The 12,308-nt window shown below is 40.8% G+C and overlaps 1 protein-coding gene across 3 annotated transcripts in view; it reads left to right on the forward strand.

Moving 5' to 3' along the window:
• Positions 1–597: 597 nt before the first annotated feature.
• The window catches only part of TMEM185A (transmembrane protein 185A), a 33,341-nt gene continuing 21,630 nt past the window's right edge, over positions 598–12,308 (forward strand). Inside the window, exon 1 of one of the 3 annotated variants that reach the window (XM_017500866.2) lies at positions 598–922. In XM_017500866.2, the coding sequence (XP_017356355.1) occupies positions 885–922 (38 nt within the window). In that variant the 5' untranslated portion in view covers positions 598–884. Of the gene's footprint in view, positions 923–988; positions 1,490–12,308 lie in introns of those variants that run through there. The other 2 variants (XM_017500868.2, XM_017500867.2) reach the window with 2 other exon arrangements.

A 12,308-nucleotide genomic window follows, 5' to 3' on the forward strand; every position in this document is an offset into this window, starting at 1 on the left:
AGACTCAAAGATGTTGACTTGCCCAAGGAAGATGAACTTGGCAGTAGGGCAGCCTGGAGTGGAGGCAGAGGCCAGGTGTGAAGTGACCACAAAGTTTAGACAGGATCCAAGGAGGCTCTGAACTGGGTTAGGAACGTCACGATGATTTCCACGTCTTCAGCTTGAATATCCCTTACGAATAGGCCTGCTGCTAAGGGAAAAAGGGAACCCAGGAGGGGAAGGCAGTCGGGAGTAAGTGATTTTGGTGCTAGGTAACTTGAGTTTGGAATAGCCGGCATATCTGGACATGCTGCCTTGGGAATTGGAAGGGAAGTTGGGACCCAAACTTTGGAGTCGCTGACAGATCTGACAGGTGAAGCCTGGGATAACATTGCCAAAATGTAACATCTCACTCGTTGTCACTACTCCCAGGGCTCAGTCATCACCAGGGAAAAGCTCCAGAAGGCAGCGCGGGCCAAGGTGACAGGTGTCTGCCAAGTCATGCCCGCCAGACTCCTGGGCGGCGCACTCCCTCCCTGCAGGCATTCAACCCGTCAGCATCATCTTCCTCGGGTCCCTGCTCACTCCCAGCCTCCATACCCTTTGGGGTCTCCTCCGCCAGCCGGGTGCTGACACAGGGCCAGTGGCCTCTCCGCCCGGGTAGCTCTGGGCGGGGCTCCGAGCGCATGCGCGGCCTCCGTACGGAAGCCCGGAAGGAGGGGCGGGGAACGGTGGTTCAGGTTTCTTGGGGCGGCGGCGGCGGCGGCTTCGGCGGCGACGGCTGCAACAGTAGCGGGAGCGGCAGTGGGGACGCGGCTGGCACTGGCGCCATGAACCCGCTGTAAGGCGCAAGCTGTGCAGCACGGGTTGCGGGGGAGAAGGACGCCGCGGTGAAGTTCTCCGCCATGAACCTGAGGGGCCTTTTCCAGGACTTCAACCCGAGGTGAGGCGGCGGCGTTGGCGACTCCAGGAGTCCGCGCTACGGGCTCAGGCGCGGGCTGGTGTTCGGCTCCAGGGAGGCACGGCGGGCGAGATGCTGCAGCCCGAAGACCCGGGCGCCTGCCTGAGCTTCCCTGCGAGTGCAAGCGACTCCCAGGCAAAACAGTCGGCCTCGGCGCCCGCCCTCTTCCTCCTCCAGTGCCAGGTGCCTTCAGCCCCTGCCCGGCCACAGCCGGAAGGGCCCCGCCGGGAGACTCGTCGTGCCCCAAGGGAACCCCATTTCTCTCCGCTTGCTCTCCCTCATTGCTGTCCCAACTTCTTATTCTCGGTTCCATCCTCTTCTGTCCCGCTGCGTGTCCTCCATTCTCCGCGTCTGGCCGTCTCACTTGACCCAATACCCCTACCCCCACCCCAGCTGTCTCTTCCAGTTCCTCGCAGCCCTTGGGGTTTTCCTTGGATTTATACCCGTCCTTTGCTTGTTGGCTTCTTTGTTGAACGGATACCTGAAACATTGTTGAATCCCTGGAGTCAGTGTCAGGGTATGGCAATACCTTATATAATGCATTTCAGGGTGAGCCTGATCATTTTCCATACGCATTTTCTCATCAGTCTTCACTACAAGTTTATTTGCAGGAAGTAGATATTGCTGTCCTTTTCCAGATGGGGAACACCCAGTGCACAGTGTGGAGAAAGCACTGGCAAAGGACTCAAGCGCCTGTCCTGCTCGACTGTTCTGTAACTGTTCTCTTTCCCCAGGCTGTGAGCTCCCTGAAGCTGAGACCATCTCCTGCACGTCTTAGTGTCCCCAGCGCCTCCCACCCACTGTATCTGGCAAATAGTAGGCACAAATAAAATGTCTGTGGAACTACACTGAGCCCAAAGACTTGGATTGGAGACCAGGCTATATGTAACTTGATGATTCTCTGCCCTTCTTTGGCCTTTCTGTAAAATAAGAAGTTGGCCTAACTGATCTCTTAAGTTTCCGTTCTTTGCTAGTTGGAAAGACATGTGCTCAGTAAACATTTGTATACTGTAACCTATGCTAGGTGCTTTAGATGCTGGTGGTCTCAGCCAAGGGGTGAAGAAGGACTTGTACACTTAAGATGTCTTACGGTACTGTGCTGTGCTGTACTATGGGGGCCGACTGTCTTGGCTGCTTGTTGAGGATGAAAGGAAGTCTTAGGGGAATGTTTGTATGTTAAGTATGCAGTCTCCCTAGGGAAGGTGACATTTTAACTTGTGAGTCATTGTGACTTTCTAGGTGCTTTTATTCCACTTTGAGTTCATGTTCTGGTCTGGAGTGCCAGTGTCCCAAACACAGTGCAGACATTATCACTGTTGGCCCTAACAGAACTAACTGCAGTACCTTCCTCTGCTGCGCCAGGGGGTTAGGATTGGTCTGCAGGGCAGTAGGGTTGTTGCTGTAGCTAGACAAGCCATGTGTGTCTTCTGTTTGGAGATGGTGATAAGAAAGATAAGTAAAAGCTGAATTGTTTTGTGCCCTTGGGCAACTCGTTTATCTATTGTTTTATCTGTAGAATGAGTATAATCTCAGAAGGATAGGGAGGCCAATTCATAATTGATTACAAACTGGTTTACAAACAGAAAGCAACGTAACTTGTTTGCAATGTGACATATAATTCAGAAGCCATAAGAAACTGCCTCAAGTGATCAAACAGGCTAACAGAGTTGCCAAAGCAAAATAGTGCTGCACTGATGCTATGTTTAACCATTTTTTCCTTTAGCCCTTTCCTCCAAAAAATTAATATATGAAATTACAATGAAATACCTGGTATCTAAACAGATTTGTAGTAATTATCAACATATTTATCAATATTTTAATTCTACCTGGATTAAAATGTATTTCTACCTGAAAAATTTAAAGGTCTTTTATACTGTGCCATTTTCCTGATTCTGTGTTGTCAGAGGTAGTGGGTTCCTTAATCTTAGATATTTCAAGAAGACATTGGCCAGGTATTGTTGGTAAATCAGATTTGGTTTTTTAGCTGGTAGTGTTTCATGTCTCCTGAGCACTCCTAGTTTTTGACATTGTGCTTTAGTCCCCTTCCATGCCGAGGAAGGCCTTCCCTATAACTAGAAAGAAAACTGAGGGGTGTACACAGGAAGATACCTTATGTGGGGATTTAAACCTTGATGCCACTGCTTTGCCCCCGCCTCTAATTTTAAACAAATTCAACATCTCCTTCCTACCCCAGGAGGTTGTCACACACTGTTCTCTTTGCCAGGAATGTTTCCTTCTCTTTTCCTCTCCTCCAGACCTAGTGAACTCCTGTTTATCCTCACTTGGTACTTGCTAAGGGAAGCTCTCCTGACTTCCCTCACAGATCTACTGCTCCCTGTTTCTGCAATTCCTGTAGTAGGCACTACTCCTCCATCATAGTGCATATTTGTACCCTTGTATTTGTGTGCTTATTTGATTAATACCCACCTCCCCTACTAAACTTAAAGCTCCATGGTGTCAAGGCCGTGACTGTGTCAGTATTATAGCCTGCATACCTGGATTAGTACCTGGCTCAATAAATATTTGTGGGATGAATAAGTGAATAACTCTCCAGATCCTATAAAAGAAATCTAGAGCTGCTGCTTTCAATCACTGCTTTCCTAGTAGTCTGTGGTCTCATTCTCTTTCTTCTTGCCCTCTTCCCACCTTCAGAGTGCAGCCATTCCATTGGAGAGATGAGAAAGAACATGGCACTAAGGTAGAATATGGCTGTCTTTACTTTGCAGATTATGTCTTTGTCACAGAAATAGTCACTCTTATGGTTTGGTGGATCCCAAAGCGTGGGCCATGGCTCCAGATCCCCTTTCCAGCCGTTTGGATCTTGGTAAATCTGAACCCACTGCTGCATTGACAAGGCTCTGGAAACTGCAGTGACAGAGAATGATTCACAAGTGTCAACAGTCAGATGTGCCGGGCTGCTAGATGACCCTCTGCCTGTTTCCATCTGGCACAGGACTGGTTGATCATGAACTTCTTTTCATAATTGCTTTTTAATTATGCAGGTTAAGACATGCTGAAACAGATGTACTGGACCCACAAAGAAGTCCTTCCTTGAACGCCTAAGGCTTCCTAACAGTGAAAGAGTCCTATTCTTAGAATAGGCAAACCGATTCCGAGGCATTCTGGGTAGTAGGGATCTGGGAGTAGGCAGCATTAGGTGGGCTCCCTGCACACACCATGGAGCCTTGAAATTTTCTGCTACTTTGATGGAGTTGCTGGTTCAGAGAAGGCCCTTCCACTCTGGCAGCCGTGTAGCACTGGAAGGCTGTGAGAAAACTCTGCTGGGCCTTCTTAGTCATCTGTGGTGAGCTCCTGATGGGAGTATGGTATATCCCTCAGGTGTGCTAGACTGGAACAAAGGCTGAGAAATGTTGTTCTGTGGGTTCCATCATGTGGCCACGGGGTACTGATGAGATCAGTAATGTTTGGAAACTTCTGTATGCTCCAGATTCAGAAGACATTCTGGAGTCTATGTAAGTTATCTTGTCTCTTGTTTGAAGTCAGGAAAAAAGGAATGTGATTGCTGGTAATATAGTTCACAAAAGGCAGTTACCTGTCTTCCAGCAGTTATTTACAAAGTATATTTAGAACATTGATTCATCAGACATCTCCTAGGTTCCTACCTCATGCCAAGTGAGGTACTAGGTGCTCTAAGTACACAAATCAATGGAATATAGTCCTCTTCTCAATGTGTAAGCCTAGTGGAAGAAGCAGAAATGAAAGGGAAATAAGAATTCAATAGAGTATGAGGCATTACAGAGACAGGAACCAAATGTCTTGGAAGTACAGTTGGCGGGGCCACTAATTCTGTCTCGAGCATGCAGGGAAGAGACTGTAGTGGAAATGACTTTTTTTTAATATATATATATTTTATTGTGTTTTAGGTTTTGGGGTACATGTGAAGAACATGCAAGATTGTTGCATAGGTACATACATGGCAGTGTGGTTTGCTGCCTTCCTCCCCATCCCCTGTATCTGGCATTTTTCCCCATGTTATCCCTCCCCAACTCCCCACCCCCTGCTGTCTCTCACCTAGTCCCCCGCTCCCCACAGACCCCAGTGTGTGATGCTCCCCTCCCTGTGTCCATGTGTTCTCATTGTTCAACACCCACCTATGAGTGAGAACATGTGGTGTTTTTCTTTTCTTGTGTCAGTTTGCTGAGAATGATGGTTTCCAGGTTTATCCATGTCCTGACAAAGGACACAAACTCATCGTTTTTTATGGCTGCATAGTATTCCGTGGTGTATATATGCCACATTTTCCCTGTCCAGTCTTCATCGATGGGCACTTGGGTTGGTTCCAAGTCTTTACTTTTGTGAACAGTGCTACAATGAACATTCGTGTGCATATGTCCTTATAATAGAACGATTTATAATCCTTTGGATATATACTCAGTAATGGAATTGCTGTGTCAAATGGAATTTCTTGAGCTAGATTTTGAATTGAGCTAGTCTTTTGAGCCAGACTTTGAGCTAGAATTGTAGGGTTGTTACCAGACCAGAGAGCAGGAAGGGTATCTCAGAAGGGACAAAGTATGCAAAGGCATGGGGTCATGATAGTACCTGGTATGTTCAAGTAGTGAAGAAGTCCATGTGGTGGGAACACTGCAGATGACATGTGTCATGTGAATTAAATATGTAATGTTAGTTACTACAAATATTCTTTACAGATTATTGTTTTTAAGAAAGCAGTATCCAATCCATAAGTGTACTGTCAGTACTGTCAGTGAACTACTCACCACTCAAGTGACTGTTTATCTGTTGTTCTGTACTCTCAAGCCACCTACAGTCAGGAAATGGTCTTGATTTTACTGATGTTAATAGCTGTGACTTCTTGAGTAACCTACCACATGCCAGGCCCAATATAGGGACTTTGCACCCATTATCCATAATCTTTACAACAACCCTGCAAAATTAGATATCAGCCTTATTTTAAAGTCTTGACAGCTTGTGACTTCCCTGAAGTCGCACAAGCAGGAAGAATCCCAAGTTAAGATTCTAATCCAGGTCAGTCCCATGAAGCTTGTACTCTTTCCTGCGTGCCATGCCATATTTCTAGTTAAGTGACAATCCCTTTCCCCCATGACATTTTAGATCCAGTATACTAAGGACCCTTCTATTTACAAATTGTAGGTGATTAAACAAAACAAACCTCTTACTGGAGCTTATATATCCAAATGAATGTTGTCATTCAAAGAAATTAATTGGGGGAAGGGAATGTATAAACCTATTCCATTTTCATACTCCTTGTTACTCATCTGGAATTCCCTTTAAAGTCAATTTACATATCACATAAGAGGATACATCTCATTGCTTTATGATCATTTAACATTTTCAACCAAAATAGTTCCATCTACTTTGATCACACATCTTATTCACTAAGCTTGGCTCTGAGTGACTATTCACCATTTCCAAAATTCGAAGCCACCCTCAATGAAAATTTAGCACCATTTGGGATAGTGAAAAGATCAGACTGCAGGTTCTCAAGGTGCTTCCAAGAAGAAAGCTTCAAAGATGGTTTGAATAATGAAGTACCATTGGAATTAGTGCATTGCCTCCCAAGGGGACTGGTTAAAGGAGAGAAATCTCATTTGCATGTGTAATTTCCAGTTTAAAAAATATCGTTCCTATGACTTGATATTTACACACACATTGTTCTTAGCTGTGTTCTCTGAGGGCTAGGATTCGGAGATGCTGAATTAGGTGCTGAATGAGTGGATGTTGAGTACAAATAGACATGTACCACTGGGTAGTCCTTGTTGCACAAGAGAGACAGTGGATTGAAGGAGTTTTAGATAGTTTCCTAGGACTCCAGAAGATAAGCTTTTTTTAAAAAAAAAACATAGAGCTTGGGGTTTCTAATTACTTTGCATGATATGTCATACTTGTACAAGGTGACTGGAATTTAAGACAAAAGCCTCCCAACTCCAGAGGTAGGTTCTTTTATAAATGGAGACACATACTTTGTCAGCTCTGACTTAATAGTGACAAAAATGATTGCTAAATGAGATCGTTACCTACAATTGGCAGAACTTTTGTCTTTCATAATACTGCTAAAGCTAGAATGGGTAAAATGTATTGTTTACACAGTGCTTTCACATACCCTTGTCTTAATGAATGAATATATGAGGAATCAGATGAGGAAACAGACTTAGGCGAAAACCACACCGCGGACGAATGGCAGTTGAGGAACTTAAATGTAGATCTTCCTACTGGCCTGGGCTCTGCTTTTATTTGGCTTTTGTGCTTTTTTATATCTACTGGTTAGATGCTCTTAAACATTTTTCGTCTAATAAAACCAGTTAAAATCTCCACTAAAAGACTTTAAATTTGGTTAATAAGGTTCTGCTGAGTGTAAGAGGGGCAGTTCCCTTGATAGTTTGTGAGTGTGTCAGGTTGTCATTTGGAGCCATTCTCTTAAGCTATAGACTGGGATATGCCATCCAGAGTTTGTGTGTGGGTGCACGTGTGTGTGTGCATGCTCCAGTGAAGCCAGCCGCTTCCAATGGAAAGAAACTGATAGGTCTAAAAAGAGTCCAGCTGCATTCTTATGAGATGCAGAAAACAGATACTAGAACGTTTACACTCAGAGTCATTATCCCTTTGCTATGTATATTCTCTCTCTTCCTCCCTTCTTCCTTTTCTCCTTACCTGTTCTCCTAACCCTGCAAAGTGGGGAGAGAGGGAATTTGAGCCTGAGCAGAAAGCTCCATATAATTCAGAGAGGACACTAGCTTTGGCTCAGATAACACTACTTACTGATTCATCATATACTAACACTACAGATTCAAATGAGAGTGGCATAAATCCATTCTAAAGGTGTAACTGGAAAAGTGAATTTTAAGTAGTGATTAATGTTAAACTGGAACCTCCCAATTCTCCCAGGTTTGTGGATAAGCAGTCTGTTTTTATACTTGGACTCTGGTCTGAATGTTTCTTGAAAAGTAACTCAAAGTAGTTCAGGCTACAACTGTGACTTATTTTTTAAGTACATTTTCTTATCACTGTATTTTTTGCCTAATATTGTATATTCTCTTGCAAATCAGGCTTGATATTTTCTTTTGGATATGCAGTCACCTTTTAGACTTTGCTTCCAAATATATTTATATAGTTAAGATACTATTCTTCCTTTCCCCAACTAGGAGTGTGTATGAATTACTTCTTTTGAACTTTCTGATTATATTAATTTGTTTTATTTGATCAACTTTGTAGTTTAATTTTTTATGAAAAAGCCAGCTGTTAGGATTACTGATAAGTTTCATTTTTTTAAATCTATATTTCTACTTTTAGTTTTACTATTTCTGTATTTTGGCTTTTTTCCCCAAATTTCTTAGAAACTCAGTTTACTAGTTTTCTTTTGCCTCTTTTTTTTTTTCTTTGTTTTCTACTTTCGTTTAAACTTTTGAAGTGAACACATTTTCTCTGAGTTTTGCTTGGCAGCTGCCTAGGTGTTTTTGTGTTTCAGTTATATTTTAGTATATATTAAATATTCTGTAATAGTGTTCTCTTTTATCCTTGACTTAATCATTATTTAAGGAAGGAAATTAACATTGATCTAGTTAACTGTTTGGTGCCAAGTCCTGCAATGAATGTTTTCTGATAGGTTATTAAATCCCTAGCACTATCTAATAGACGTATCTGCATTTTGCTCATGAGGCACATGAGACTTAAGTGCATGCAAAAAATCTCATCAACTCAACTAAACTGTTTAACAAATCAGTATTGAAAATGATCCATTTTTTGTCAGTCTCTTATAAATTGTATAGAATTTCTGCCTCTGGTCTCTACTGATTACAGTCCACCTTACACACTCATGTGTATCTTCTGTCACTCTTTTGTTGAGAAAATCTGCAGTGGCCCCATATTACCTGTTAATAAATTTCAAGGACTTTACCTTTATATTCAAATTCCCCTACCATCTTACCCCAGCCAACTTCTGGCTTATTCCCTACAATGCCCTTTCTCCTGTCTTTCCAGCATCCTACCCACTAAGATTTATAGAAAGTATTCTGTGTGTTCCAGTCTGCTGTAATTGGAGAGGGGAGGATAAAGAAGTGACGGGTAATGAATACAATAATACAGTTAGATAGAATAAATCTAGTGTTTGATAGCTCAAGAGGCAAATATAGTTAATAATGTATATTTGCAAATAACTAAATGAATGGAATTGAAATGTGCCCAACACAAATAAGTGATCAGTGCTTGAGGTGATGGATATTCCAGTTACTCTGATTTGATCATTACACATTGTATGCTTGCATCAAAATATCACATGTATCCCATAAATATATACAACTGTTTTGTATCCATAATAAATAAAAATAAAAATTTTTTAAAAGATTGGAAAACATCTTATTCCCTTTGTCTGGAATTCCTTGTTCCCAACTCATTGCCCAGACTCCACCTCTCTTCCCAGCTCTCCCAGAGAAATTAATCTTACAAGTCCCCTAGTTTACCATATGTAGTTACTTGTTGACACATCATCTCCCTCTATTCCTATTAGCCTGAGCATCTTGAGGGAAGAAATTGTTTCTCCTTTTTATATATCTCACACATTTCAGCCACTCAGATATTTTTAAAAATTGTAAATTAGATATGTGTTTATTGTGTATTGCTGCCCCAAGGTTCCTTTTTTTTCTCCCTGGAAAAGCTATATATATGTAAAGAAAGTGTGTTTTCTTGTTCTGCTACTTAATTCTCTTGATATAACCTTGCTGTTTTTTAAATCTACTCTTGTGTTCATTTCCATATTTTCCCTGGGAACTTTGTCTGTTTTATCTGTCATGATTTAATAGTAGCATGAGGAAGCCCACAATGAAAATATTTCTGTGTATTCTTAAAAAATAAAAATTGTAAAATTATTTCCATATTCCCTGGTCATGTTAGATTTTTGTTATTTAGGTTTTCCTTATTAGTCCTTTTAGCTCTTAATACTTTTTGTTTTAAAATCTAATTTATCTAATTTTAAAGATAGTAAATTGTTTCTCTTGTCTTCATCTAGGCGTGATAAACCTCTGTCCTCTGATTTCTTATAGTTGGTTCAGCTTTTAACATTGGTTCCCAGTGTGACTCTTGAATGTAACAGATTTACTTTTTTAATCTAGGAAGTAACCTTTCTTTTTATAGAGCTGTGGTAGGCAGAATAATGACCCCCCAAGTATGTCCACATCCTAATCTATGGAACCAGGGAATATGTTCTGTAGCATGGCAAAGTGGAATTAAGGTAGCAGATGGAATTAAGTTTGCTAATCAGCTGACCTTAAAATAGAGAGATTATTGTGGATTCTCTGGCTGGGCCCAATGTAATTATAGGGTCCTTAAATAATAGAAGAAGAAGACAGAAAAGGAGGTCAGAGTGATTGAGTATGAGGAGGACTGCATTCTCCATTGTTGCCTTTGAAGATGGAGGAAGGGGCCATGAGCTAAGGAATGTGGCAGCCTCTAGAGCTAGAAAATGCAAAGAAACATTCTCTCCCAGAGCATTCGGAAGCATAGTCCTGCTGACACCTTGGCTTTAGCCCAGTGAGACTCATATTGGACTCTGACCTCCAGAACTGTAAGGTAATAAGTTTGTGCTTTTTAAACCACTAGGTTTGTGGCAGTTTTGAATGGCAGCAATAGGAAATTAATAAAAGAACATTCAGCCCATGTGTATTTTTCTAACCCTAGAATTTGGATCATGAATTACATTTTTGTGATATTATTTGACCTTTTGTAAGTTTATCTTGTTTTCTGTTTTTCATGTCATAGACATAAAATTTTAAGTTTCCTTTAAATTATGTCAAAAACCACATAAAACAATCACTTTTCCAACATTTAAAACATTTTGGTACTTCTCTTTTCTTTAGTTCCACTACTCTTTCTCTCTTTTTTTTTTAATTAAATAAGGAAACTGTTTTACAGAAGATAATGAAGTTAGCTTATAGCATTTACCCTCCCCTCAATCTACTTTTTAATTGTAGTCTGAAAATCCTTTAGGATAAAAATTACCTGTCCATATTATCTAATTTACATATGAATCCTGTGTCTATCATTATCTCAGCATTTGTTAATGTTCTAATCAACTAATTTCTTTTAAATATTCTGTTTTCAAGGCCATTGTTTCTGGTAATTATATTTGTAGCCACAGGCTGTAGTTGACAAATTGGTTCTAATTTTTTTAGATTTTGGAATATTCCCCTCTGCTTTTAGAGAAAAAAATTCTGCCTCTACTAATTATGTACTGTGTTTGTGGTTATAACTCCATTTCTATTAACTTGTGAATCCTGCTCCACCCCACCTGGACACAGGCCCTTTTCTTGTCCAAAGTCTAAGTCATGGATGAAGTCATTTTTATCTTGGCTTCTTTAAATTTTAATTCTCTCTTTCTTTGTAGCAACTTGTAAAAGCCTGTTTTTGTTTTTGCGTATTAATAATATTAACTAATGTGTATTGAGTATGCTGGTTATCAAACTGTTTTCCACAGACCTTGGAGTTCCTTAAGACCCTTTCCAGGTATCTGCAAAGTCAAAATTATAATACTAAGACATTCTTTGCCTTGGTTGACATTGGCATTGGTGGAGCTAAAGTGATGGGTCAAACAGCAGGTGCCTGAGCACAAATTAGGACAGTGGCACCAACTGCACTAGTATTTTGTTGTTGGATTCTTCACCACATGCTGGACTTGCAGTTAAAAAAGAATGCCAGCTTCACTTATGAATGTCTTGATAAACCAGAAAAATATTACTGTCATTTAATCTTGACCCCTGCATGCTCATCTAGTTGAATATTCCATGTGATGAAATGTGAAGAGTGCATAAAGATCTGCCGTATGCTAAAGTGCAACAGTTGACTCAAGGAAAAACATGTGTGCCTGAGTTACAAGCTGCTGTTTTCATGGAACATCATTTTTATTTGGAAAGACAACTGACAATCAAGACTGTGGTTATTTGTGTTATGGTATTTGACAGACATTTTCTTGAAAATGCAAGAAGCAACCTTCAAGGAAAACAACTCATGGTATTTTTTGTAAATGGTAAAATTTTATCTTTCATGGGAAAATAAGAATTTTTGAAAAGTTGTATCTACCACCATGAGCTTGACAACCTCCCAGTACTTAAAATATTTCTGATGAAGTGGGTGGAGATAGTAAGTAAATAGAGTGATTTTTTTTTTTTTTTTTTTGCTATTGTATATGAAATGTGTCAACATTTGAAAGGTCTTTATAACTCAGTGAACCAATATTTTCCAGTTGACCTACATTGTATTATACAATCATGTGGGGTTAAAAGAGTCATTGAAAATTTAAGAGAGACCAGTGGATTTCAGTGTAGCAGAGTACAAAATGTTCATTGACAGGATTTCAGATTCCACATCACAGTTAACCTTT

The sequence above is a fragment of the Cebus imitator genome, unplaced genomic scaffold, assembly GCF_001604975.1.
Source record: "Cebus imitator isolate Cc_AM_T3 unplaced genomic scaffold, Cebus_imitator-1.0 Scaffold273, whole genome shotgun sequence".
Lineage (NCBI taxonomy): Eukaryota > Metazoa > Chordata > Mammalia > Primates > Cebidae > Cebus > Cebus imitator.